The 27,230-nt window shown below is 52.6% G+C and overlaps 1 protein-coding gene across 5 annotated transcripts in view; it reads right to left on the reverse strand.

The window, feature by feature from the left end:
* The window catches only part of Gpatch8 (G-patch domain containing 8), a 77,466-nt gene extending 65,122 nt beyond the window's left edge, over positions 1–12,344 (reverse strand). For 4 of the 5 annotated variants that reach the window (XM_087202413.1, XM_087202419.1, XM_087202414.1 and 1 more), the window contains exon 1: positions 12,085–12,332. Coding sequence is in view for 1 of the 5 variants with exons in the window: in XM_004859207.4 (XP_004859264.1) it covers positions 12,085–12,129 (45 nt within the window). In the remaining 4 variants the exon portion in view is untranslated. Of the gene's footprint in view, positions 1–12,084 lie in introns of all 5 variants that reach the window. The other variant, XM_004859207.4, reaches the window with a different exon arrangement.
* Between the last annotated feature and the right edge of the window lie 14,886 nt (positions 12,345–27,230).

Consider the following 27,230-nt stretch of genomic DNA (forward strand, 5'->3'; position numbering starts at 1 on the left):
CCTCCCTGCTCCCAATCTCCCCAAGGCAAATTGGTCTGTGGCACTGTAGGTGCCATCAGTGGCTCCTCGGAGACAGCCTGACCTCACTAAAAAGATGTGATACTTGTAGTCCTGCCTCACAACTCGGCAATGTACTTGTTTATACTTTGTCCTTTCCAATCTCAAAATTTATAATGATGCTGATTTCGCCTCCCATAGCCCAGGACGGCGGTTTAGCAGAGAGAACCACACAGGAGCTCCATATTCCATCCACGAACACAACTAACCCTCCTGTCACCAAAGCCTTACTGAGTCTTCCTCTCTGTCCCTCTCTGCCCTACACATTTCAAGGAAATTCATTTTAGAGTCACCCCACATAATGCCATTTAAAAAGAAAATGTTGGGGCCCGGAATGTAGCTCGGTGCCGCCGCCTGCCTCGCAAGTGCAAGGTCCTGAGTTCGGTCCCCAGTCCTTCCGTCCATCCGTCCCCCTCCCCCGCCCCAAAATAAATAAAAATAAAATGTCCTAGAAAGAAAAGTGTGCACCTACGAAGAGCTGAGCATTCCGGAGATTGCTGGTGTCCTCCCATTAGTACACTCGGGACTTACTGCAACTTAGGAAGACAGAAAGAACGCTGCAGTCCAGTCCTCACAAACCTCAACTTTCATGTTGCTTCCGTAATCATACTGTGATTTACAACAACATCCAGAGTTCTGTTTGGATGGTGCTGGGGACTGAACCAGAGACTTGCACACACTGGGCAAATGCTCTGCCACTGAGCTGTGGCCCAGTATCCCCGTATTATGGAAACTAGAGCTCTGCACAACCAGAGACAGCAGAAACCAAATCTTATTCTACCCCTTGCTAGCTGTACAACTTTGGGCAAATTACCAAACCTCTCCCTAGGCCTCTTCCCCAGCTGCAAAACCCAGATGATTAGGCTATCTAGAGTATTATCACACAAGCTGTGAAGGGTGAAGGGCTATAAACTTTACTTATTAATAAATTTGATTCTATGTAAGATGGTAGGAAAGATAATTGGCTAGCAACCACAGCAAACAACTCGAAGGGGAAAACACATCACACTGGGTCAAGGGTATGAACACATCACACACTTGTCTAAAAGTACATGTTCACCTGTTTGCCATATCAAATTTTTTGGATCATTCGATTAGGACAAGAAAGGACAGGTTTCCCAAAAAATATTACACTGAAAAACTAAATTTTTAAAACTCCACAGGTCAGAAAAGAATACAAAATACAGCAAATGATTTGAGGTGTTCAAAAAGGTATGGAGAAAACAGTCTAAGAATCCGGCTGGGACCCATAGTAACCGTGCCTTAGTTCCTTACCACTGACTGGCAGGGCACCTTCCTCTTTATTCAGACATCTTGACAAAAAGTCTGCAGTAGTCCACAGAAAACCAATCTTAGGTGCAACATGTCACACAAAGGAAACTCAAAACTAGAAGGTGGCTGCCATGATTATATGAAGTAGTGAGATGGTTCTTATCCAGTGCTCGCTTCACCCTTGAACTGTGCCTCACCTGACTCTTAAGACCTCACAGAAACTGAGCTCCACCCAGGTACACCGAGGGAGCCGGGGAGTCTTGGGGCAGTCTTCTCAGGCCTTGTAAATCCCTCCTTCCCATATAGCTGCCTTTGTTAAACCACTAATCGAATATCTGACCAACCAGTTAGGCAGAGTGATGCAAGCCTGTGATCCCAGCACTCTAAGAGGCTGAGGCAGGAGGATTACAAATTAAAGCCCAATTTAGTGAGATCCTATTCCAAAATAAGTAAGAGTTGAAAATAGTTAGGGATGTAGCTCAGTGCAAAGGTCCTGGGTTCAGTCCCCACTGCCAAGAGAAAAGAATCCGAGTAAATTCTTTGTGCCAGACAGACTCAAGGAAAGAAAAACAAGAATGCAGGACTTTGCACGCAAGGGAGCCGGCCCGGCAGGTGAGGTAAATGCCAAAAGGGGGCCTGTGCCACAGGTGAGGCAGCAGTGACTACAGGCTGGAGCCAGCGCAGCCCTTCGCTGTGTGCCTGCCCCAGCTCCTCACCTGTAAGCAGGCAAACAGCAGAACTGCTCTGGGCTGCCAGGGTCGCCGGGCTACACCAGACTCCAGGCACCGCACCACGCCCTAGGAGTTCCCAACCAATAGCGAAAACGCTGTGAGCCAGGACTGTAGTGCCTTGAGAGCAGAGGGTGAAGCAGTAACTGGCGGGGAAAACGTCCCAGGGACATCAAACCAAGTCTATTTTTTTAGTCAAAACCAGCTCACCCATTTATCCGACTGAGAACATTAAGACAGACAACAACATTAAACAATCTTTCCTAAATTCCAGAAAACTCAGTCACGGGGCAAGCACTCAGTGGTCTCTCCCAGGGCACCAAGGGCAGAGAGCTCTAGTATTCCTGCAGAATGGAGTATCGCTGGGCGCCGCAGGACTCAGCATGCACTCCACACCCAGCCAGCAGCTGCCACAGCACAGCTAACCCTGCCACCCGGAACCCTGAGCACACTCAGGAAATACATTTCCATGTGCCGCGAGACCATTTCAGTTTGGTACCCTTGAAGACTCACTTTATTATAAGTATTGCTAAACAGTAAGAGCCGCTGGCATTTTACTAAAATGCTGAATTTTAAACCACAATTGGTTCCTCTCCTTTTGCTTGCTTCCATGGATACATTCGCTCTGTAAAGTGAGCTCTCTGGCAGACCGAGTCCTGATGAACGAGCAGGGAGCTGACAGAAAGCCTGTTCTAGAGAGGTAGAAACACAGGCAAAAGGAAGCACCTGCGATACCTGCCACATCGGGGTAACAACAAGCAGCTCAGGAAAGCAGGGTCTACAGCTGCCGGGTGGTGAAGAGCTTCACAGACCACATCGCCGAGCTGGCTTTGGCTCTTACACTCAGGACATCAGGAGTCACAGGGAAATTCACACTGCTCACTCACACACTGGCTTATTTATTTGCCGGTGATCAACCCTAAGCCTTGGCACTGAGCTGTGTCTCCAGCTCTTCTTTACTTTTTATTTTGAGACAGGGTCTCTAAATAGTCACTGAATTGCCAGACTGAGCTACAACTTGAGATCCTCCTGCCTCAGCCTTCAGAGCACTGGGGTCACAGACAGTCACACTGTTAGAGTGAGCAAGGCTGAAATCCAAGTTTATTAACTGTCACTCCAATTTCTCTAAGCCTCAATCTCTTCACCTGTACACGGAGGAGAGCAGCGCCTGGGCTAAAAGCCCCTTGGACAGGGTCACTTCCGGCCCAGCCACACACTTGCCACACAGGGGCCCTCTTGCCTTCCCCAGGAACCACAGCAGTCAACTTCTGACATCACAAGGGCCAGGCCAGGCCTGCCCACGGCCCCCTGACGGGACCTACAGGACCTTGTACTGAAGGCAAATGAGCAAAATGGACTAATTTTGTCTCTTTTCTTACCCTTTCATGATGCCAAGCTTTTGGGAAATGGAATGGGATTGGGTGCTGGACTTCTATACAGTGAAAAGATCAACAGGAAGTCATCATCAATTAAGTTTATTACACTGAGATGCTTCTGAAACAAAAATATAACCTCTAAGTACACCAGCTACTTACCAGCGAGCTAGCAGAAAATGCTGACATGGGGCCAGGGATTTAGCTCAGTGGTTTCACCGCCTGCTGCGCAAGCGCAAGGACCCAAGTTCGATCCCCAGTACCAAAAAAAAAAAAAAGAAAATGCTGACATGCATTAAACAAATTATCTGCAGCCAGGCATGGTGGTGCACACCTGTAAACCCAGCACTCCAGAGGCTGAGGCAGGAGGACTGCCCCGAGTTCAATGTCAGCCTGGGCTACAGCGTGAGTTCAAGGCCAGTCTCCCCAACTGCATAAGAAGACCCAGTCTCAAAAAAATAAAATATAAAACAAATTATAATAATTTACAAACATAACAGCAACACTCATCTCCTGGAAGAGAGGTCAACTCACATCACAGTAGAAAGTACTGAAGAGCTCAGAAGAGCAAAGCTCAAAACCTTGGGGCTGGCATATAGCTCCTTGGCAAAGCCTCGGCCAACTCGTAAAAGCCAAGGCCCTGGGTTCAAATCTCAGCATTGCTGGGAATGAGGTGAGGGGAAAGCTCAGCTCTGCAATAGGAAAAAAACTCACCTGGGCCTCAGTTTCTCCACCTGTGAAACAGTTACTACTCATGCCTCACTGCAGTAAGGGTGACACACCCTCAGTGGGAATGGCCTCCCCACATCCCTGCCGACCATGGTCGTCAGCAGGAACCCGGCCAGGCTCACCCGCCCAGCTTCCACTCTCTTAGCTATGAAAGTCCTCCCACCCCAGGTCTTAACTATTCACCATCAGAAACGACAATGCACTGATCCTACCAATCACCCCCAGATCCTAAATATTTTAATTTACCCAAGTTGTCAAAATCAGGTCTGTATTCTAGAAACTATTCTCAAGATAAATACACCCCTTGTTATCTCTTGCCCTAAAACAACACTGAACTAATTTTTCAGTCACTTTTGCCCCTAGGAAATTTCTTAATTTGCTGGATGTGGCGGTGTACACCTGTAATCCCAGCACTCTGAGAGTCTGAGCCAGGAGGATCTCAAATCCCAGCCCAGCCTGGGAAACTTAGTGAGACCCTGTCTCAAAATAAAAAGTTAAAGAAAAGACTGAAAACGTAGCTCAGGGCACAGGTTTTGGGTTCAAGCCCCAGTCCCACAATCAACCAATCAATCAGTCACTCAAAAAAATTAAAAAGAGTAGGGGATAAGTTCAGTCATAGAGCACCCCAGGGTTCCAACCCCAGTACAAAAAAACAAAAACAAAACACTTGAACACATTAGTTTGTTCTTTTTTTATTGGTACCAGAGATCGAACTCGGGACCTTGCCCTTGCAAGGCAGGTAACAGAACCACTGGGCTAAATCCCCAGCTGTTTGTTCATTTATTTATTTGGGGGTTGGTTTGTTTTTTGAGACAGGGTCTCACTATGTCATTCAGCCTAACCTTGAACTCACTGTGTATCCCAGGCTGGCCTCGAACTTGCAGTGATCCTCCTGCCTCAGCCTCCAGTGTACTAGGATCACAGGCATGCAGCATCACACCCGGCTCCTAAGCACATTTGTTTAAAACTCAAAGAAATCCTTTAGTTATGAGCATGACAATACAACGCTCTCTTTTCTGCCCCACACTGAACTCTGCAGAGACTGACACAATACGCATTAAGTTCATGCGCGTCAGCCCCCAGTTGGCTGCACAATCCACTTTTTGTAAGTGGAAAATCATTACAACATCTTCTGCTATCTGCTGCAGTTTCAAGTCAATGCCTTCTTTCAGCATCTGCGGCAGTCGTCTGTAACTCCTGTGGTGAGTACCACGCATCTGCCATCACTTAGTGCTGGACTGAAACGCCAACACGCAAAGGGAATTCCTGTGAGGCCAGACATACAGGTAGAAGCACCAAGGGGCTTCAGGGAGGGAATCTGCACAGAATTCAAGGACTGGGTATCTATGTCAAGCCATCACCCAGTCCCATGAATAAAACATTAGAAACAGACTGAGTCATGAGAACAAAGACGAAGCCTCTACATGGGTTCAGATCCACAACTCCAGATATCATGAGCTTCTGCGACTCCGATTCAGAAAATGGTCATCACTTTTCTCTTCAGTGCTGGGGGCTGATGGCAATCTTGGCCACATCGAGAAAACAGACTGAGCCAGGAGTGGTGGTGCACACCTGTAATCCCACAATGCAGGGAGGCTGAGACAGGAGGATCACTCACCGCAAAGGCACTGGGTTCTGGGTTTAAACTCCAGCACCATGACCACCCCCAGTACCCCAACAGAAATCATGGGGAAATGTATCTCAATTATAAGGCCACGCCATCAGGATCACTACTAGGGATGTGTTTTACTTTTTGCAGCACTGGGGACTAAACCAAAGTCCTCACTGTGAGCTACACCTCAACACCCCCCCCCCCTTTTTGAGACAGGGTCTCTCTATGTATATGTAGTTCATGCTGGCCTCGAACTCAAGGCAATCCTCCTGCCTCAGCTTCCTGAGTGCTGAGATTATAGGCACGTATCACCTAGCTCAGCCCTTTTTATTTTTTTCAACAAGATCTTACTAAATTGCCCAGGGTGCCTTTGAACATACTACCCACCCTCTTGCCTCAGCCTCCAAAGCAGCTGGGATTACAGTAATGTACCACCATGCCTGGTAATTTGTGTGTGTGTGTGTACTGGAGATTGCATCCAGGGCCTCTGCACTGAACTATACCTCCAGCCCCTTTTTACTTTGAGACAGGGTCTCACCAAACTTGTGAAGTCCTGCTTCGGCTTCCTAGAATGCTGGGGTGAATGGGGTGCACCACAATGCCCTGCTGGGCTAAACATTTTTTAAGTCAAAAGTTTTAACTTTTGGGGCCTGGCCTGTAATCCCAATACCTGACAGGCTGAGGCAGGAGGGTCACCATGAGCTAAAGGCCACCCTAATTACATAGCAAAACCCTGTCTCCAAACACACATACATTCTATTCTGTCTCTCTCTTTCTCTCTGGAGAACTGTAACAGTAATGAGAGCTGTATGGCAAGAAATAGAAAAATACAATAGGGACTTAGGGGTTTTTTTTATATGTACACATATCTACAGCTATACTTTTTCCTGTTTCCGTTTTTATTTATGGGGGTGGTACTGAGGATTACAACCAAGTCTCACACATGCTGGGCAAGCGCTCTATCACTGAGTTACACCTCACCCCAGAGCTTCTGTCTGTCTGGCTTTGGTTCTTTTTCTCTAGCGGTGCTGGGGATCAGGCCTGGAGGCAGCACTCTACCGCACTGGCACAGCTCTGTCTGCAGCCCTGGTTTGAGTAATTCTGACTGTACTAGAGTAGGCCTGAAATAATCTACTGGACAGCATCTCTGTCCAGGTCACCCTCTTGGTCTCCCAGGCCTATTTTGGGTTTTTGTTTTTTTGTTTTTTGAGACAGGGTCTCAGTATTAGTTCAGGCTGGCCTTGAACTCACTGTGTAGCCTGGGCTGGCCTCCAACTCTCAGCAATCCTCCTGCCTCAGCCTCCCAAGTGCTAGGATTACAGGTGTGCGGCACCACGCCCCAGCTCCCAGGCCTACTTCAAAAGCAAGAAAGTGCACCACCACCACATGAAGCCAGAAGGCACAGCTCTTCCCAGCCCCCTTCCTCCTGGGGCTGGAGATTGCTCCACAGCAAGGCACTGGCCAAGCAGGAACAAGGCCCAAGGTTCCGTCCCCAGAACTGGCACCCAAGTGCCGTTATAAACATCTTTCTCCATGGCGGTACTGCCTGCTGGACCCCACTGTTACAGTGCTCCTGCCTTTGCTCTAGGTCCTGTGCCCTTCACATCGGCTCCAGGGACCTCACTCCTGAGGTCCCTCCTACTCCCCTGAGAACGCATGGTCGGCAGGATCATCACTTTGCACTTGCTAAGAAGCACCTGTATTCCTCATCAATATTTTGAAACTGGTACCTCCTTGGTTCCAATCCTTTCCACCTATCACACTACAGGAAAGGGACAGTCAAGATTAAAGCTGCAATTAGTTTTCACTGCTTGCGGCACTTCTTTCAAATGAGGGAGAGACACAGGAAATGAAGAGCAGAGCACTCACCATGTGTCATCTCTGGCATGCCTGCTGGAAATGCCAACTTTGGGGGGAGGGTCTTACTGTGGAACCCAGGCTGGACTTGAACTTGAGGTGATCTTTCTGCCTCAGCCTTCTGAATGCTGGGATTACAGGTGTGCGCCACCATGCCTGGCTCTAGAATGCCAACTTGGTTCCATAGGAATACAGAAAATATATTATTATGCTTTTATGAACTAACTATCTTAGAACTATGAACCTCTTCACTGGTCTCAACTAAGAATTTCTCAGGTTGTGCATGGTGACACACACCTGTAATCCCAGCCCTTGGGAGGCTGAGGCAGGAAGACTGCCTGGGGTTTGAACCAGCATGGACTACATAGTGAGACCCTATCGCAAACTGTCCCTCGCCCCCAAAAAATTTCTTGAGGGTCATGTTCTGCTATCAAACGTGAAACATGATGGTTCCACCGACTGCCTCCCAACCTCGAGGTCCTGAGTTCAATCCCCGGTACAAAAACAAAACAAAACAAAAAAAACCATGAAACACGAAAGGAGGGACTGGGTAGTAACTCCATGGCATACCACTTGCCTACACTGTCAGGGCCCTGAGTCTGATCCCTGGCCTCTGCAAACAACAAAAGCCCCAAAATAAACCTGACACACACCACACAGAGATAATACAAGACCTACGCACTGTACGGTCATGATTATTTACATAAACTACAGAAAGTGCCTGATCAACCTTTACGTTTTTACCACGGCCACTGGGTAATGCATCTTGGTCGGGGTGGTGGTGCGCTCCTGTAATCCCACTGTAATCCCACTCCTCTGAAAGACAGAAAGTCGGGGGCCAGCCAGGCACCTTAGTGAGACCCCATCTCAAAATGCTGGGGGGGGGCACCTCTCTAGCAGGGCAGGGCACTCAGGTCAAGCCTGGTACCTCCCAAAGTGGCATCCCTTGTTTGCTCACCTTGACACTAATCTATTACTGTAGTGCCTTCTCATTGAAACTCTGGCACCGGGCTAAGGGTTTGTCCGAATGGTAGAGCTCTTGCCTCCCATGCACTAGCACCCCAGAACACTGAACACAGGGACACTCCAAGAAGGACCAGCAGTGCTCCACAAAAACACACACTGACGAACACCTCTCAGGAGCACTGGCTGCAGCGTCCCTGTGGTCACGCACGACCACAGAACACCAGAGAGCACAGTCTCTTAACAGCACCCTCTAGCTGTGCATCATGCACAGGGATGTTTTTCTTTAATGAATCTGGAAATCCAGGATGAGCACACCTGAGTCTTAAATCACATACATTTTTGGCCGGGGATTTAGCTCAGTGGTTTTGCCACCTGCTGCACAAGCGCAAGGACCCAAGTTCGATCCCCGGTACCAAAAAAAAAAAAAAAAAAAAAAAAATCACATACATTTTTTCCATTAATCTGTACAAGACTTCAATCTGCAAACAAATAGGTCCTATATATCTAGTAAATGCAAGCAGAAGTAATGTCTCATTCAGAAATCCAGGTCAGATTTTTAAAGGAGTAGTTAAAGATCATAAAATATTTAAATCCGGGCTGGGAATTTAGCTCAGTGGTTCTGCCTCCTGCCTTGCAAGCAAAAGGACCCGAGTTCAATCCCAGGTACAAAAAAAAAAAAAAAATTAAATCATGTGAGACACACACATACATACACACACCAGCCTAGATTACAAACATAAAATAACATTTAAAAGTGGCTAGAGCCTGGGGCCTGGTGGATGCCTATACTCCCAGCACTTGGGAGGGTGAGCCTGGAGGATCACCACAAGTTCAAGGCCTGCCTGGGCTACACAGTGAGTTCAAGGCCAGCCTGAACCGCACAAGACCCTGTCTCAAAAAACAAAAATGTAAAAGGCAAAAAAAAAAAAAAAGTGGCTGGAGGGCCGGGGATTTAGCTCAGTGGCTTCGGCATCTGCCTTGAAAGTGCAAAGTCCTGAGTTCGATCCCAGATACCAAAAAAGAAAAACAAAACAAAACAAAAGTGGCTGGAGGTGTGTTCAGGGATGGAGCACTTGCCTAGCATGGGCACAGCCTTGTGTTTGTATTATTATGAGACAATACATGCAAAGCCCGTAGAAAAGTACCTGCTTATTATACTAAAGTTACTGATTGTGTATTTATTTATTTTTTACTGATTTTTAAAAAAATTATTAAGTGCTTCAAATGGTGCAGAACAGTTAAGCTTCTCTATGTGTGTATACACCCACACGTGTGTACACGCTGCTGGGGACTGAACCCAGGGCCTCCCACACACCAGGCATCCCTCACCTCTCTACACTGCTCCTCATACACAAAACGCCTTTGGGCTGCAGAATAGCTCAGCAGTAAGCCCTAGACCACATTGGTCTAAGTGATCTCAACCCCAGCCCTGAAAAACTGATAACAACAAAACAACAACAACAAAACTTTTGAAACTTTAAACCATTTTGAAACAGTAAAACAGTAAAGAATGAAATTCTGAAATTTCAAATTCCTTGACAAATTAAAGGCAAAGAAAATGAGTCACCTAGAGCTTACCAGGGAAACTGGACAGAGAACTCTCCAGTGTATACGATCTTTTCAAAGCAATGAGATCTGTCTACTGTGTTTGCAAAGCTAACACACATGCACTTGTTTTCCCATGGAATTAGCGGTGTTGCATGATTTATCACTTAAAACCTTAAAAGGAGCTCACATTTAAATTTTATTCATTCTTTGGTGGCACTGAAATTCAAACCTAGGGATGCTCTACCACTGAGCATTCCTTATTTATTTTGAGACAGGGTCTCACTAAGTTGTCAAGACTGTCCTTGGGCCTGGGATTTAGCGCAGTGGTTCTGCTGCCTGCCTTGCAAGTGCAAGGACCCAAGTTTGATCCCTGGTACCCGGTGGGGGGCGGGGGACCTGTCCTTAAACTTGCCATCTGCCTGCCTCAGCCTCCTTAGTAACTGGGAGTACAGGTATGGGCCATGGGGACCAGTATCATTTATCCTGAATCATCTGAACTTGAAAATGTTTCAGATATTACCACATAGGAGCAGCCTATGACACATACTTCATTCTCTCTCCGATAAACTTTAAATCAAAGATCATCATTAATGAAAGCCAATGTTTTCCCCTTTATTAAAACATCTAGGGCCTATGCTCTGTGGCACATGCCTGTAATCCCTGCTACTCTACTTTGGAGGCTGAGGCAGGAGGACTTTAAAGTTCAAGGCCAGCCTGGGCAAAACCCTGTCTCAAAATTTTAAAAGGGGGTTGAGAACTAGCTCACTGACAGCCCCTGGGTTTGATCCCGAGTACCAACTGATAAAAGAAAAACAAAAAAAAAAATACCACACTAGGCTTTTTTATTTCACTTAATTTTTTGTGCTACTAGTGACTAAACTCAGGGTTACACAAATGGTAGCCAAGCACTCTACCACTGAGCTACATTTCCAACCTTTTTGTAAATTATTATGCTAACATTTCTAAAAGGCATTCTTTCAAAAACACTTGTTGACTGGAATCATAACGCTGGATTTGATCCCCATTACAGGTAGAGAGACAGAGAGAGAAGAAAGGGAGAGAGAAAAGAAGTTCACAAAGGATTTCATATCTTGTAATTGTCTAAAAGATTTCCTTTTTTTTTTTTTTTTTGGTACCGGGGATCGAACTGGGGTCCGTGCGCTTGCGCAGCAGGCGGCGAAACCACTGAGCTAAATCCCCGGCCCAAGATTTCCATTTCTAATACCCTATTTACCCCAAATGCTAGGGCATCTGAATTTAAAAAACAGACGTTTTGCGGGCTGGCCCAACACAGCCGGGAGTGGGATACTTTAACATAAAAAGCAGGAAATGCAGTAAAGTGAGCAACTGAAGCACAGAAGAGGGGTCACCTTACTTGGAAACAGGGTTTTGCAAAGACAGATCACCACCTCCATTTTTTCAGATGACAGCAGCATTCACCCTGCTATGCAGTTTTCAGTCTTCTTCCAAGGGCCCTGCCAAGCCTGGGTCGGAGACGCGGCTGAAACGCCGTGGCTGACAGCCAGCCTCCTCTCCTCAAAACCTGTCCACGTCGTCTACTCCCAACTTATCAGGTCACCTTGAAACCCTCTCCTCTAAAACCACTGGCTTCGCGGCAGCAGCGCTTCTCTTTACAATCACCTACAAGAGCCACACGGCCGCGGCCCGCTGGCCGGAAGACGAACCACCCGGCTCCAGGCCGCCCAGCCCCGCCCGCCGCCGACTGCGGGGCTCCGCCGCGCCCCCGCCCCGCGATCCGCCCGGGCGGGAGGGAAGGGGACAATAAGGGCGCCTCCGCCGGGAGAGACTGGAGTCGAGCGCCCGCAGCCCGAACGGGCGGGACGCGGCCTCGTCGCCGGCCGGGCCCCGAGGCCGCAGAGGCAGCGAAGGCGGGCCCGGGTGGCGGAGGGAGGGCCGGGCCCCGCCGCGGCGCCGCGTTTACCTGGAAGTCGCGGTCCTCGTTGAAGCGAGAGAAGCGGTCCGCCATCTTGGGCCTCGCCGCTCTCGGGTCCGCGCCTCCGCCGCGCCGCCCGCCCCTCCCGCGCCGCCCGCCTCCTCCCGGCCCGAGGGCGCGCGCGTCCAGCCCCGGTGAGAACAAGCACGGGAGCGGGCGCGTCCCGACGAGAGCCCCGAGGGCGCACGCGCCGCCCGTCCCGGAGGCGGAACCTCCCTCCCGCCCCGCGCCGCTCTCGACCCCGAGCAACCCCGGCGGCCGCGCGTGCGCACTCGCGCGGGGGAGGTGCAAGCGCTTCCGGTGCAAAGGTCGGGGCGGGCGGTCCGGCTCCCCAAGTCTGGAGTCCTCCCCTAAGTCAGCCTGGCGTGTCGGTCTTCGCGCTGCTCACCAGATAACGACTGATGCAGTGGTTGGGAGTGCAGAGTTAGAACCACTCTTTTGGGTTTTTTGAGACAAGGCCTCGCTGTGTAGTCCCGGCTGGTTTTGAACTCTATGTAGCGCAGCCTGGCCTCAACCTTGTGGGGATCCTCCTGCTTCAGCCTCCTCAGTGCTTGGATGACAGGTGTGCGCCACCGGTCCCGGCGTACATCCTGACTCCTTTATTTATTTATTTTTGGTACCGGCGATCGAACTCGGGTCCTTGTCTGACTCCTTTAAATGTGTTGTTTCATTGGCTTACCCTGGTCATACACAATGTGGGATGGTCAGGTAGCTTGGTGCCTGCACAGGGTGGTAACGTGCTCTAGTGCGGGTGATGGGCCAGGCAGGTTTCCCGCCCACCCTGAAGAGTAGTCAGATCCCTTCCCTCGCAGGGCTTACATCTGGGCGGAAAAGTCAGTAACTAACAAAATAAGTCATTGTAAATATGAACGAGACAAATAAAACTAGGTGCCTGCAAAAAACTTCAGAGAGGGCTGGGGATTTAGCTTAGTGGTTCCGCCGCCTGTTTCGCAAGCATAAGGTCCCGAGTTCGATCCTCAGTACCAAAAAAAGAAAAAGAAAAAAGAAAAAAAAAACTTAAGAGAGCTTAGCTGTTTTTGTTTGTTCCTGACACGAGGACTCACTGATAGCCCAGGCTGGCCTGCAGCACGGGACCCTCCTGCCTCGTCTTCGAGAATGCTTGGGTCATAAGCTGCCAACACGCTCCCCAGGAGCTGGGCCTGTTCGAGCAGTGCTCAGGAGCCCACGCTGAGCCGTCACGTAACGGCCTTCAGACCGGCGCTTCCTGCGCGTGCGCCAGCACCATTCTTCCTTTTTATAAAACTACGAACGTTGAATTTAGGGCTTAATTTCTGCTGCTCCTGCCGGATGCTGGCTGGGAAACGCCCAGGATGCCTCTGCTCCCGGAAGGAGCACTCCCAAAATGGGGACAGGCCTGGCCGGCTGAAGCGTAAGGCTTTGGGGAAGGGTGTGCGTGCCTGGCAGAAGCGGCCAGGGCGGCATCTGAGCGCGGGTTGCCAGGGCACGAAGGAGACCCGAGGGCCGCGGTGGGTGGAACCAGCGACCGCGCCACACACTCATCCCCAAGACCCTGGGTGGACAAGGGAAGGGGGAGGCGAAGCTCCGTACAGCAGGTCTGGGGCACCGGGTGCGCTTAGTCCGCAGCACCGGGAGCTGCTCAGTGTGGGCAGTGGGAATGGCTTCAGGCTCCAGTGCCGGAGCAGCAGGGCAGCGCCTGAGCTGGCTGCTCTGCCGAGGAGGCATGGGCGGCCGAGGGGCCTCGCTGGGGTGAGGGCCTGGTGAAGCCAGCGTTCCCATCAGTCTTCTCTCGGGAAAGACCGCGGGAGCCTCTCGTGACCCTCTGGGAAGAAGATGCCCCAGCGGAGCCACGGACAGGCCTGCCCAGAGGTCCCCAGTGACGCGAGCGTCATCCTAGGGGCTCCCCGGGGTCATAGATGGCTCGCGTTGGAAGGGAACTCTGCCCCCCCCAAACAAAGGAATTCATAAGAGCCAGAGATCATAAAAACAGCAAAGAAGCCATCAAAAGAGTTACGACCATGGAGGTGTAACAGCATCAGGGAACTGGGGAGCGTGAGATGCCAAGAAAGAAAACTTTTGAGGGCCAGGGATTTAGCTCAGTGGTTCCGGCGCCTGCCTCACAAGTGCAAGGTCCCGAGTTCGATCTCCAGTACCAAAAAAAACCCCTTTTGAACCCAGGTGTTGTGGTGCCTGTCATCCCAGCACTCCGGGAGGCTGAGGCAGGAGGATTGCAAATTTGAGCTCAACCTGGGCAATTTAGGAAGACCTTGTCTCAAAATATGAATAAATAAATAAATAGGGCTGGGGATGTGGCTTAGTGTGAGGGCTCTGGGAACACTCACTCCCCAGTGCCAGGAAGAAAGGAGTTTTAAACTGTGCACACACCTGTCAGCCTATTATATGCAGCTAAGTTAGATAGAAATAAATATACCATCAAAGAGGGGCTGGGCCCTCAGGGAAGTCAGTGCAAAAAATAAAGACATGGGCTGGGAATTTAGCTCAGTGGTTCTGGTGCCTGCCTCACAAGCACAAGTTCCCGAGTTCGATCCCCAGCACCAAAAAAAAAAAAGATAAAGACGTTAGAATTGTGAGTGGAGACCCAGTGGCCAGGTGTGGACCTCCCCAGGCGGAGCTAAAGCAGAAGTTGAAGGAGAATCAGCTCTTCTCGCTGAAAGCGGCCTAGCAGCTCCCCACTCACGCTCTGTCCCTCTTCCCGTGACCACCAACCCCCGTACTGATAAAGTAGACAGGCACAGTCCTATAAAGACAGTTTTGTGGGCAACCCACTTTCTGGGTCCCCTCCTGTCTCTCTGAGGAGCTGTCTCTCCCTCAATAAAATTTCCTACTCAAAAAAAAAAAAAAAAAAAGACAGTTTTGTAACCCGGAGGAACCATATGCTCTGTAGACAACTATGTCCTGTGAACAGAGTCCTTGACACGCTGTTCTCATAGGATTCCATGATCTTATTCTGGTTTTTTTGGTACCGGGGATTGAACTCGGGTCCTTGCGCTTGCGCAGCAGGCGGCAAAACCACTGAGCTAAATCCCCCGGCCCATCATGGGATTCCTGAGACTGTCTTCTTACAAGCCTGAAGCGCTGGTCCATCCCCCCACCCCCCTCGGACCAAGTATGTGGATCTGGAACCTTCCTGTGTCGGTCGCCTGGCACCTTGGACGGGAGCCCGGCTGGGGCAGTGTGCACCTAGTGAGTCCTCCTGGCTCCTATTTGGTCGCTCTGTCCTTTTAGAATTCTGCAGCAGAGCCTGAACCCGAGGCTGTGCTGTGACCAGCTGGGCACAGAGGCACAAGCAGCAACCAGAACACCCCGACTGCTCCCTCCCTTCCCAGAATGCCCTGTTCTTCCCTTGCACCCTGCCATGCGCTTCCCCATTGGGTCAGTATGAGCTCACGCGTCCTTGTCGTCCTGCAGTTGTACCCGTGCTGTGACCTTGCTGTGTAAATCTCCCCTGATGGTGGGCTGTGGTGGCTGCCCAGGCGGGCCCCTCTGTCTCTCAGTGAACCTTGCCTATTCTTGGCTCCGCTGCCCCAGGAATTCAGTCTTCCGTTCTCAGGGGACACAAACTCAGCACACCTGGCATTCAGCAGGTCGGAGTTAGATTTCTTCTGTATCAATCCCAGCTACTCGGGAGGCTGAGGCAGGAGGATTCAAGCCCAGCCTAAGTAATGTAGTGACTTTGTGAGACCTTGTCACTAGTAATACAAGGCCTTCGAAGGGAGGGGCAGAGCGGTAGGGTTACAGCACTTGCCTAGCATGCATGAGACCCTGGGCTCCATCCCCAGGCACACACACATGCACGCACACACTCTGTTCACTCTGCTGGTCTTTCGTGGCATTGACCTTTTTTGTTTTCTGTTTTAGTGGCACTGGGGACTGAACTTGGGGCCTTTTCACTGAGCTACATCTCAGCCCTTTTTTGCTTTTTTATCTTTGAGACAGGGCGTCCTAAGTTGCTAAAGTGCCCATGCTGGGCTCCAACGCCTCCCAGACTGCAGGACTGCAGGTGTGCTCCACCACACAGGCACAATGTCTTACTTCCCAACCACCTTTCACTTCGTGGTTTTGTCACCCATGGGTGATCCTTGGCCTGAGTTGTTTATTACGGACAATGGTGACTAAGGGATGGCCCTGACCCTGCCATTTCTCCTGGGTCTATCAGTAGGAACCGACTGGTGAGCTTTCTCCCTCCTCTTCCACCTTCTCAGGAGGGCGCGGTGGACCCATGGCAGCGGCTGCTGCTTGTCCTTCTCTTGCCTCTGTGATAGGAACGAGTGTGTCCTTACCTATTCTCCTGCCATTCTGTGGCGCACTGGCGAAGCGCTTGTGAGCTGGCTTTGACCTGCTCTCCAGTCTCGTGGTTAGCGGCTGCGCTGTTCTGGGTTCACCAGAACCATCCCGCACAGGCTCGCAGCCGCTGTCCAGATGGGCAGTGATCGCACAACCCAGAGGGGGCTGACCTGCCCCAGCCTGCACATCTGGAGGTGCCAAGGGTCGTGCTTCGAGGGGCTCAGACTTGGCTCCTTTTGTGTCACGGAGAGGCAGTGAGGACAGCAGCACCCTTGTGGTCCTGGGTTCCCTCAGGGGCAGATGCAGGACTGTCCTTCCGGGCCCCGCTGTGGCTGGTGGTCGATCAATGAAGCCCTGCAGCCACCTCCCACATCTTTCCTGTCCCCAGCCCGCCCTGCCGAAGTCTCCCTGCAGAGCCCAGGCTGGCCTCCAACTCCTAGGCCCCAGAGATCCCCCTGCCTCAGCCTCCCAAGTGGTCGGGACTGCAGGCCCAGGTCACCACGCCCAGGTTTCACTGATGCCTTTCTTGAACTGGTAACAACAGCACTCATCGAACATTCCACAGTGCTGCTTTGGCAGGACTGAACTGAGACATGTCACCTTCTCGCGCAGCGTGGAGGGCCCTCGAGTCCATCTCAGCGATCTCAGAGTGGCTTGAGTTGCTGCTGGCGGCACACTGCCACGATGCACTGCCCAGGCTGTGTCCCTTCAGCCAGCCCAGAGGGAGGACACAGGGCACGGTGAGGTGGGAGGACAGGAACTTTTGAAAGGAAGAAAAGGAAAAGCTCCACGGCTGCCACACCTGCCCTGAGGCTGGTGACCTGGGACAGCCAGGTCCTGGAGCCTGGTTGTGGCCACGTCCTCTCCTTCAGGGTCAGGTCGGCTGGCCTGGTGCTGGAGGCGCTGAGCCTTGAGCAGCCAGGCAGGAAGGGCCGGGTCCCCTCTGTCCCTCTACCGGGCAGGGGCAGCCAGGGAGCCGGGAGGGAACAGGAGCCCAGATAGGCTGTGCGGGGCTCAGCAGAGGTCTCTGGGACCTGGGCACCCAGGCTGGAGCTGGGAGCTGAAAACGACCACAGCAACCAGGCAGAGGCCCAGCCAGGCCCCGGGGAAGATGCCGCTGTCACCTGGTCCCTCCGGCTGCACCATGCTTCCTGCTGCAGCTGCCAGAAATTCTGTTTCCCAGGACTTCGGATTGAACCTGGGCCTTCCACTAAGAGCAAGAGTCCTATAATTCCAGTGATTCAGGAGGCTGAGGCAGGAGGATCACAAGCTTCAGGCCAGCCTAGGCAACTTAGCAAGACTCTGTCTCAAGATAAAAATTAGAAACAAAAACAGAAAAAAGGAGAAAGAGAGAAAAAGTGGGGAGGACAAGATTGCTTGTTTTTGCCATTCTGAGGATGGAACCCAGGGCCTCCTGTATGCTAGGCAGGTGATCTGTCACCAGGCTCTCAGGTTGAAGCTATGGGATGTCTGGTGTTTGTTTGTTTGGTTTGGTACTAGAGATTGAACCTGTGATCGCTTGCATGCTAGTCAAGTGCTCTACCGTCGCACTGTGCCCTGGCCCCTTTTTATTTTTTATTTTTATTTTTTTTCTTTCTTTGGTTCTGGGGATCGAACTTGGGTCCTTCTGCTTGCGAGGCAGGCGCCGGAACCACTGAGCTAAATCCCCGGCCCTATTTTTTATTTTTTATTCAAGCTCTGTGATTAATCCCAGTGCTCTGGGAGGCTGAAGCAGGAGGACTGCAAGTTCGAGCCCAACCCAGGCAACTTAGTGACCCAAGTTTAAAAAAGCATTGGGGTGGGCCGGGATTTAGCTCAGTGGTTCCGCTGCCTGCCTGACAAGTGCAAGGACCCGAGTTCGATCCCCGGTACCAAAAACAAGAAAAGCAATGGGGGTATGGCTCACTGCAAAGGCCTAAAGGCCTGGTTCAATCCCCAGTGCTCCAAAACAATAAAAATAAATACATTGAATTGAGGTGTTTCTGAGTTTAATGAAGATGAAAAACCAGCTGTCCATGTGGACCTCATGTTGCAATCTGAGCCACCAAGTGGGGCGGCGGAGGAGCGAAGGAGAACACAGACCGAGGTGCCCTCTGTGTGGCCGACCCCTTGCCAGCCCAGCCGGGACTCTTGGGGAGGCGGAGAGGGGCTGGGTCAGGGCAAGGCCCCAGCTGCCCAGACGGGAGGGCCGGAGGGAGCAGAAAAGAGAGCGAGGGAAAGGCAGCTGAGCAGCGTGGAGTGGGTCTGCAGGTCTGCGGGTGTCCAAGACCTAACTGGCTGGCAGCCCGAGTTGCCCAGGCTCTGAGGGCGGGAGCGCAGGGGCGGTGCGTCAGGGCTGCAGCTCGGGGGAGCATGGCCGAGCCCACTGCCCCAGCCCAGGGGGACCTGACAGGAAGTGACCAAGCCTGAGCTACCCATTTGCCTTTCTTATTCTTTGCAAGCACCCCCATCAATAGAACCAACCCTATCTGGATACACGCATGCCACGCATGTCTCCCAAACTCGTTTTAAAAAGCTGGCCGTCCCTCATCTCCTGACTGAATGAGGAAGCCCACACCCACAGCCTAGCTTGTATTCAGCCATTTCAGGTGGCCCTGGGGTCAAACCTAAGACCTCATGCATGCTCAGCTGCTGAGCTGCACCCCATCTTGCACAGATGCTCACAAAGGGCAGGTGCAGCAGCACACTGGGCATGCTGGCATAATCCCAGCACTCGGGAGGCTGAGGCAGGAGGATTGCTGTGAGTTCGAGGCCAGCCTGGGCTACATAATGAGACCCTGTCTCAAACAACAATAACAAAAACCCCCAAATACCCACAAGATCATACATACACATGACCAGGCATGCACACGCACACATACTATCCACGTGTGTGTGAACATGGTTTTCCAAAACCAGGGTTGCGTTGCTCGCACCTTTTGTGTCTGGCCCTGTGTGCTCACAGTGCTTGGAAATCCCTCTAAGAGTTGGCTCACCGGCTTGTTTGGACTCTTTTTCTCTTTCCTTTTTTCACTACTGGGGACTGGACCCAGGGGGTTTGCTGAGCTACATCTTAGCCCACTTTTGATTCTTTATTTGGAGACAGGGTCTCCCTAGGTTGCTAATTTGCTCAGGCGGGCTTAAACTTGAGAGCCTCCTGCTTCAGCCTCCCAGAGTGCTGGGCTCTCAGGCGTGTTCCCTGCCCTCGGGCAGCTGTCCGCCCTTGGAAGACTGCCTGATTCGGGTGCAGGGCTGACATTGCTTGCCAGCTCGCTGACAGGCCTCCCCATCCGTGCTTCTGCCCTCTGGCTGGCCCCACTCTGAACACAGTGTCTGCTGTTTCCTTTCCCCGTGCAGCCATGGGCCAAGAGCAGATGCCATCAGCTTGGCTTCTCGTGGCGCTCGGGACCAGATGGGGCCAGTGCATGCCAGGCCAGCTCCACCACTGAGCTGCACCCCGGCCCCCCAGCCCCAGCCCTGTGAGTCTTGGCGGGCTTTCCAGGTCTCTTTAGGGCTGTCTGCAGAGGCTGGCCATCCTGGACCTTCCTGGGTGTTGGGGGCACAGGAGGCCAGGGCCACGAGAGGCCACAGTGGAAGCCCCATCCATGCCAGGGATGGGGGATCACAAACGGGCTGGTGCCCAGGGCTGGGGGGGCAGGGAAACTGAAGCAGGGGAATTGCCAGGTCCCTGGTGATCCCTGTTGGCTTCGCTCCCCATGCTGGACACCTGAGGGGAAACAGGAAGGGGAGACACTGGGCTTGGCGTCCTGGCTGGTCAGGGTGGCAGAGGGGACAGGCCAAGGGGTCCCAGAAAGAGTGGGAGGACGGCGGGGACCCTGGCACACCCCCAGCCTGCAGGTGGCAGTGTGTGGAATACAGGCCCCAGCGAGGTCCCCAGAGGGCCGCCCTTACTCACAGGAGCCACCTCCTGCCTCAGCTTCCCTGAGAGACCTAATTCCCACATAAATACCCAAGTGGGCAGTTGAGGGCCTGGTGGTCTCTTCTATGGAAGCTGCTTCCAGGCCAGCGTGGCCATGGTTCCCACCCAGCGGGTTGCAGAGCCGCCCTGGTGATACAGGGCCGGAGGACAGCGGCCCTCTCGGGCAGGGCTGGTGACCAGGTGCAGTCAGGGCAGCCACCTGGCCTGGCTGGGCTGTGGCTGGGAGACCCAGGCCTCTGTAGGGCGGCCGGGGGGCGTGGCTGGTTGTTCAGGATTGAGACGGGAGGCTGGGGCCCTTGAGGAAGCATCACTTGGGGGTGGGCTCCTTGGATTCTGGGAGTCAGTGGGGTAGACAAGGACCAAGCGCTGGGCTGAGGAGGGCGGGTGGTCCAGGAGAGCCCAGGGGTGACGCCAAGGCAGGCAGCTGTGGAGCCCTCGGCCGGGCCTGGTGCCTGGTGTTTGAGGGTGGTGCCGACACCTGGTTGCCTTGGTGACGCCAGGTCCACTTGGAGCCCCTGGCTGCTGCTGGCAGGTTTGGCCAGGCCGCTGAGACTCTGGAGGCCACTGCTGCTGAGGAAGCCGTCTGACCTTGTGCGGCCTTGGAGGCGCCGGCGGGGGACCGGGCCCTCAGAGGCTGGAGGAGAAGGCCGTGTAAGGGTGAGGCCGCCCTGCCCTGGGCTCCCATCGCTGCTCCTGTGTCGCTCCACTCTGCTCCGGTGTAGAGGAGCCGCCCTTTCTGGTCCAGTGGAGGTGGAAGGGGAACTGGGAAAGGCTGGTGGCTGGGAGCAATCTGTTATCAGGGCTCAATGAGCCATGGTGCAAACATGGTCCGAGTGGAAGGAAGACACAGGAGGCTCGAGCTCCGCCAAGCAGCACAGGCGCAAGGCGGGCAGCCTTGTGCTGGGCCTGGTCGGTGGGTGGCAGGAGAGCCCAAGGGAAGGAAGAACGCCGGGGTGGACAGCGGCCAGTTCCTTGTCATGCAGCAGCGGACAGCAAGTCAAGGCCGGTGAGGGCCACGGGGATTTACAGACCAGTTCAAGGTTCAGTGGAGCAGGAAGGGGCCTGCGGCACAGAGACTGAGCAGCAGGCAGGAAATAACGGGAGGGCCTCGCAGCCCGAAGCAGCTCCCACGGGCCCACGTTCGGCCCCATCTTCGGGTGTTTGGGCTCCTCCTGGGGCTGCGGCAATGGCCGAGCCCAGACTCACAAGTCTCCTGGCAAAGCCTTGCCCGACACACTTTTAGGTCGGGTTGGCCCTTTCGACCCTTCTGGAGGACCGAGGTCTCGTGCAGAGTGGGGCGCCAGCCGCTGCTGCCCTCCAGGCCCTGAGGGGTAACGGCCCACTGTCACCTGCGGGGAATGGGTAGCCAGGCTGAGGAGCAGTTTTGGGGACCCCTCTGCCCCCTGCGTGGGGTTTTCTGGGTGAGAGGGGAAGCGGGGTGAACTGTCCCGCCCTCCACATGGCGCATGCGCACTGGGTGCGCTCCGCCCCTTCGCAGGAGTCGGCCTGGGGTGGCGGAGTTGGCCTAGGTGCAGAGCGCGAGCTGGGAGAGCTGCCAGGAGGCTGCAGCACCAGGCAGCTCGAGTGGCCGTTCCCCGGGCAGCACCTCTACCCACGTGGAAGGCGTCACGAAGGGTTTCACAGCTTCTGCTGTATCGCTTGAGCAAGGACGTTTGTTCCCAAACCCCACCATGATCCCGGTAGCTTCACCCTGCCCGAAGGCCACTCTTGGGTGACATCAGCTGGTGTAAGTGGCTCCTCGGGAACTGGGATCGAGGGTGGGCGCTGTGGGGGTGTGAGGCTATGCGGCTGGGCCTTCTGCCTCTGTCAGCCTTTTGATTTCCCAAGGGGTTGTTAGACGTGACCCCTCGGTGCCTCTCGAAATGAACGACAGGACCTGTGTGGGGAGATGGGCTGCCTCGGGCTTAAGGGCCTCTTGCGCAGACCTCCTTTTTCAGCAGAGGTGCGGGGTAGAGGTCGGGCCTCGGTGGTCTGCTGGGAGCCACCTGCCTGTGGATGTGACCCGCTCCCCAGCAGGCCTGGGAGGGGCAGGTCGCTGACGGCCTGGCCACCTGCGTGGAGCTAGGAGATCACCTGCTCACCAGAGCAAGGCTTCCTGGTCAGCGGGTGTCCCCGGGTCCTTGCTAAGCCATTCTGTCTGCCTTTGGTTTCGAGGGGCCCGACCCGATGGGGAGTCGGGACCTCTCGTGCTCATCCCAGCGTGAGTTTTTAGCCCCTTCCACTAGCATGGCTATGGCTGCTGTTGCTCTCAGGCAGGGTGGCATCCAGAAGCCACTCTGTCCGCACTTTTGTTTGTGTTTGGTACCTGGGATTGAACTCAGGACCTTGCACTTGGCAAGGTGGGCACTGGAACCACTGAGGGGCTGGGAGATCCTGGGGGCCTGCTTGCCGAATTGCAGTGTAAACCCTAGGTAGAGGACGCCCTGTGGGCAAGTGGAGCCAGCAGACCAGAGAGCCTGCCGTTCTGAAGAGCCGCTCCCAGGACAGCCCGGTAAGCCCTTCATGGGTCAGTCCAGTCAGCCCAGTCACCTCAAGGGCCCATCTCCCAAGATGGATGGACTGGGGACGAGTTTCCAACACGTCCACCTCCAGGGGACACATTCAAACCACAGCACTGGAGTTTCTCCTCCAAGATGCTGTTTTCTTTGACCTTTATGAATCATCCCACATAATCCCACAGCCAGGACATGAGAACTGCTCCTGATCAGGAGCTGGCCTTGAAAGCATTCCAGGATTTATCCCAGGAATTATCGACAGTTCGTCTCCTCTTTGAGGGGTTGGTGTGCACAATTAAAGATTTTGGTTTAGCTTTCTCCTGCCATGGTTTCAGGCCAGTCCGGGATAGTGACAGTACAGAGCCTCAGTTGTCATATGGAGAGAAGGGCGCCTCTGAAAACTCTCTGGCAGTAAGCACAGGACATGTTTAGAATGCTCTTAATCCAAGCAAACACGACCAGCCTGCTGATACAGACCCAGCTCGGTGCACATGATGCCTGCAGATTCCTTCCTGCAGACCAAGGCCCTCTGAGTCTTTAGCAGTTCTGTAGCTTTGTGCAGAAGGATGCCAGTGCCCTTGGCCTCCTTTCTTCTCTTCCTTCTGCTCCCAAGGATGTTGTGGTTCTAGCTTCGTGCTTCCAGAGAGCTCCAGAGAGAACTTGCAACTCACAGTTAAGCCAGGGCCACTGTATTCAGACCATGGTGCCAGCTGGACAGCCAGGGCCAGGCCCCTGGGAAGCATCTCATGCCTCATCAGCCGTCCAATCTGAGATTTCCACACAGGCAAGTGTGGGTAAATACCTTAGTCACCTATAGAGTTCTTGAATGTCCCTGCTCTCTTCCAGCGTGCACACCACTCCAGTTAGCTGGTCAGGAAACTGGGGTTCTGCACACCCAAGGCACTCCAGCAGCACCCACTGTGCGCTAGCCCTGGGTCCCCCACAGTTCTACAGACCCAGTGGAGAAGACAGGGCAGAGGTGTGGGCAGTATTACAATGCTTGGGCACAGACGCAAGGAGAGATGTGTGCCGGGGAAGAGGAGCCATGCACAGGAGGGGTTCCGGGTATGGGCAGGAGTCTCAGGTCAGAAAAAGCTTCACAGAGGAACTGGGGGTTCTGAAGAATGAATAAGGTCAGGGACAGGGGTGAGGGAAAGGCTGGAGGAGGTACCCAGAGACATGGGGAGAGGGGATCAGGCTGTGGAAAGAATGCGTCTCAAGTACATAGGCTTCAAAACATCACGGTGTGTTGGGACAATTGCAAGTATGAGGTGTGATTAAAATATACAGTGAGAGTTTAAAATATGTATGATAGGAAAAGACACTTTGCTGTGAATCCTCCTCAGAAGCACTGTCCCTTGCTTTGAACACATTTCTCCCACGGTTCCTGCCACTTTCTGAAGCAGTTCTGGAAGTCCTCTTTCCTGAGGATCTTTTACAAGACATGATAAAAAATACAAGGGCCGGGGATGTAGCTCAGTGGCGCTGTGCCTGCCTTGCAAGCACAGGGTCCTGACTTTGATTCCCGGTACCGCCAAAAAAAAAAAAAAAATTACAGTGAACGCTGCTGCCCAGTGACAGCCAACAGAAAGGCAGGCTCCTAAACAGATGACAGTGTCCTCCCCTCATGCACCTTATTCACTGGATCTGCCACTGTGTGACTTCTGGCTCTTCCCTAAAGTCAAAATGACCATGAAAGGGAATTGTTTGGAATCAATTAGGTCACAAAAGAATTCCAGGACTATTTCAGAAAGTGGTAAGAACCATGGGATAAGTGTGTTTAAAGGGGGGGCTGTGGGGGTGCCAGTATTCTGAGGGAGATTTTGGCAATGTGTCTTTTACTGAAATACATTTTTAAAAATTTAAACATTCACAGTTTTTTGGGGGGGTACCAGGGATCGAACTCCGGACCTTGTGCTTGTGAAGCAGGCGAGTAACCGCTGAGCTACATCCCTGGCCCCTTTCGCTGTATTTTTTGGCCACGCCTCACATTTTGGCCTTGACAGCTGAAGGGCCAGGGGAGAGGAGGGAGAGGAGGCGGAGGACCGGACAGTGGCCCCTGGGGGTTTGGGTGCCCGGTGACCGTCCCGGCCTTTGGCGGTCACCAAGGACCGTGTCCGATGGCAGGAAGATCTCGCGGCTCCGGGGTGCAGAGGAGGGCGGGGGCTGTCAGGGCAGGAGATCCCTCAGGGGTCCCGGCAGAAAGGGGCAGCCTGTGACTGGGGTGCTGAGGGCAGGTGGAAGGGGCGGGCGTCAGATGTGGAAGCAGTGAGACAGGACAATCGTCCACAGTTTAGGGCTGCGCTGGCCTCCAGATGGCAAAACTAACAGAAGCGGAGGGGCGTGCAAAGCAGGAAGAAATGTGTAAAGGCAGAGAACAGCAGCTTCTAGACAGCGAGGAGGCCAGACGCAAGGAGAAAGCAGCCTTTGGCATCAGAGACCTCAAGCTCTCCCCGAGCCCTGGCCCGGCTCAAGGCGCCCATCAGAGCCCCTTGTGGCCGTATCTGTTACTGCAGGCTCTGCTTGAACGAGGGGAGCCAGGACTCAGCTGGGTCACAGCCATCCTTCCCTTCATCACACCACAATTGCCTCGTGCTGATTCCCTGATAATCAGCCCATCCTTCAGGCAGCAGCCACTCCGAGGTAGGAGCTGACAAAGGGGACGTGTCTCACATCCAGGCTGCTGCGTGTCTCTAGCCCATTGGCAGTCAGATGGCAAAGTGTGGGACAGCAGCCACTGGACAGCCCTCTGAAAGGCTCCCTGGGGCTGGGGATTTAGCTCAGCGGTTCCGGCGCCTGCCTTGCAAGGTCCCGAGTTCGCTCCCTGGTACTCCCCCCCAGTAAAAGGCTCCCTGGAACCCCCAGGTTATTTTTGCTTTTTGGAGATAGGATCTGGCTATGTAGCCCAGGCTGGCTTTAAACTTGAGATCCTTCTGCCTCAGCCAATCCCAAGTGCCAGGATTATAGATGTGTACCACCATACCCAGCCCCTCCATCCTCATTACTGTAAGTGGGACTTGTAATCCAGGGCCGAGGGGGCGTGCACAGCTGGTTCTCCAAGAGCAGAAAAGCAAGGAAGCCCAGACTCTAAGCCCAGGGTCAGGGCACAGACGTGATGCTAAATATATATTTAAGGGAAGAGAAGTCCACTCTTCTTTTCCCCTTTATGGTCCTGGCTTTGTTCTCGGTATCTGCTTGGGATACACAATCGTTACGCGCACCCAGGGAACCGGCAGTGTGCACAGGGCCTTCCTGCTCCCTTCCCGACCCTCCCCATCTCCACAATGTCCCCTCCCTGTTTTCCTACCATCTCCCTTTTATCTTCCCCTTAAATTATTTCTGTTTTGGATTTCTCATATAAGAGGAACTATGCAACAGATAGCCTTCTGTGTCTGATTCATTTCACTTAGTGTTACGGTCTCAAGATCCATCCATTTTCCTACAATTGACTCAAATTTATCCATCTTTATGGCAGAGTAGTACTCCATTGTGCATATGCATCAGATTTCCTTTATCCATTCATCTCTTAATGGGCATAGTCCATTTCCACAACTTAGCTATTATGAACTAAAAAGCACACACTTATTTTTTAGGCAAAATATTTATTGGAAGATTTTAGATATACATAATGACAACACTCATCATAAGGAATTAGCACCTGTATACATCCCACCTCTTCTTTTCTCCCATCCCCCTCCCCTCAAACCCCTAGCAAAAGCTTTGTTTCCATTTTTTCCTTCTATTTTTTTTTTTTTTTTGGTACCAGGGATCGAACTCGGGTCCTTGCGCTTGCGCAGCAGGCGGTAAAACCACTGAGCTAAATCCCTGGCCCCTCTTCCTTCTATTTTTAATTTTTTCTTGTTGCTTCCTTTCTTTCTCCCTCCTCCCTTGTTCCCCTTCCCATTTGAACACTTTCTTCCATTTCCCAACATCCATTCTACATCTCAGTCCTTATTTCTACATTTGGTTTCTCACACCCGAGAAACAATGCAATATTTAAACATGTGGGTCCCATTTATTTCACTTAAGAGTATGGTCTCGAAGTCCATCGATTTAGCTATAAATGTCTGGAGCTTAGCCTTCTTTATGGCAGAGTAGTACTCCATTGTATAAAAAAAATCTTCTTTATCCATTCATTGGTTGATGAGCATTTGGGGTGTTTCCAAGATTTAACTATTACAAATGGTGCTGCTATAAAAATGGGTGGGTTTTTTTGGTACTGGGGATCCAACTCAGGACCTTGAGCTTGCGAGGGAGGTGGTGGCACCACTGAGCTAAATCCCTGGCCATATTGTGGTGTATTCTTTTTTTTTTTTTTTTGGTACCGGGGATTGAACTCTGGTCCTTGCGCTTGTAAGGCAGGTGGTGAAACCACTGAGCTAAATCCCCGGCCCTTGTGGTGTATTCTTGATGCA

This window comes from Heterocephalus glaber, unplaced genomic scaffold (genome assembly GCF_053883595.1).
Source record: "Heterocephalus glaber isolate CG9 unplaced genomic scaffold, H.glaber_assembly_v1.0 deba00001773, whole genome shotgun sequence".
Lineage (NCBI taxonomy): Eukaryota > Metazoa > Chordata > Mammalia > Rodentia > Bathyergidae > Heterocephalus > Heterocephalus glaber.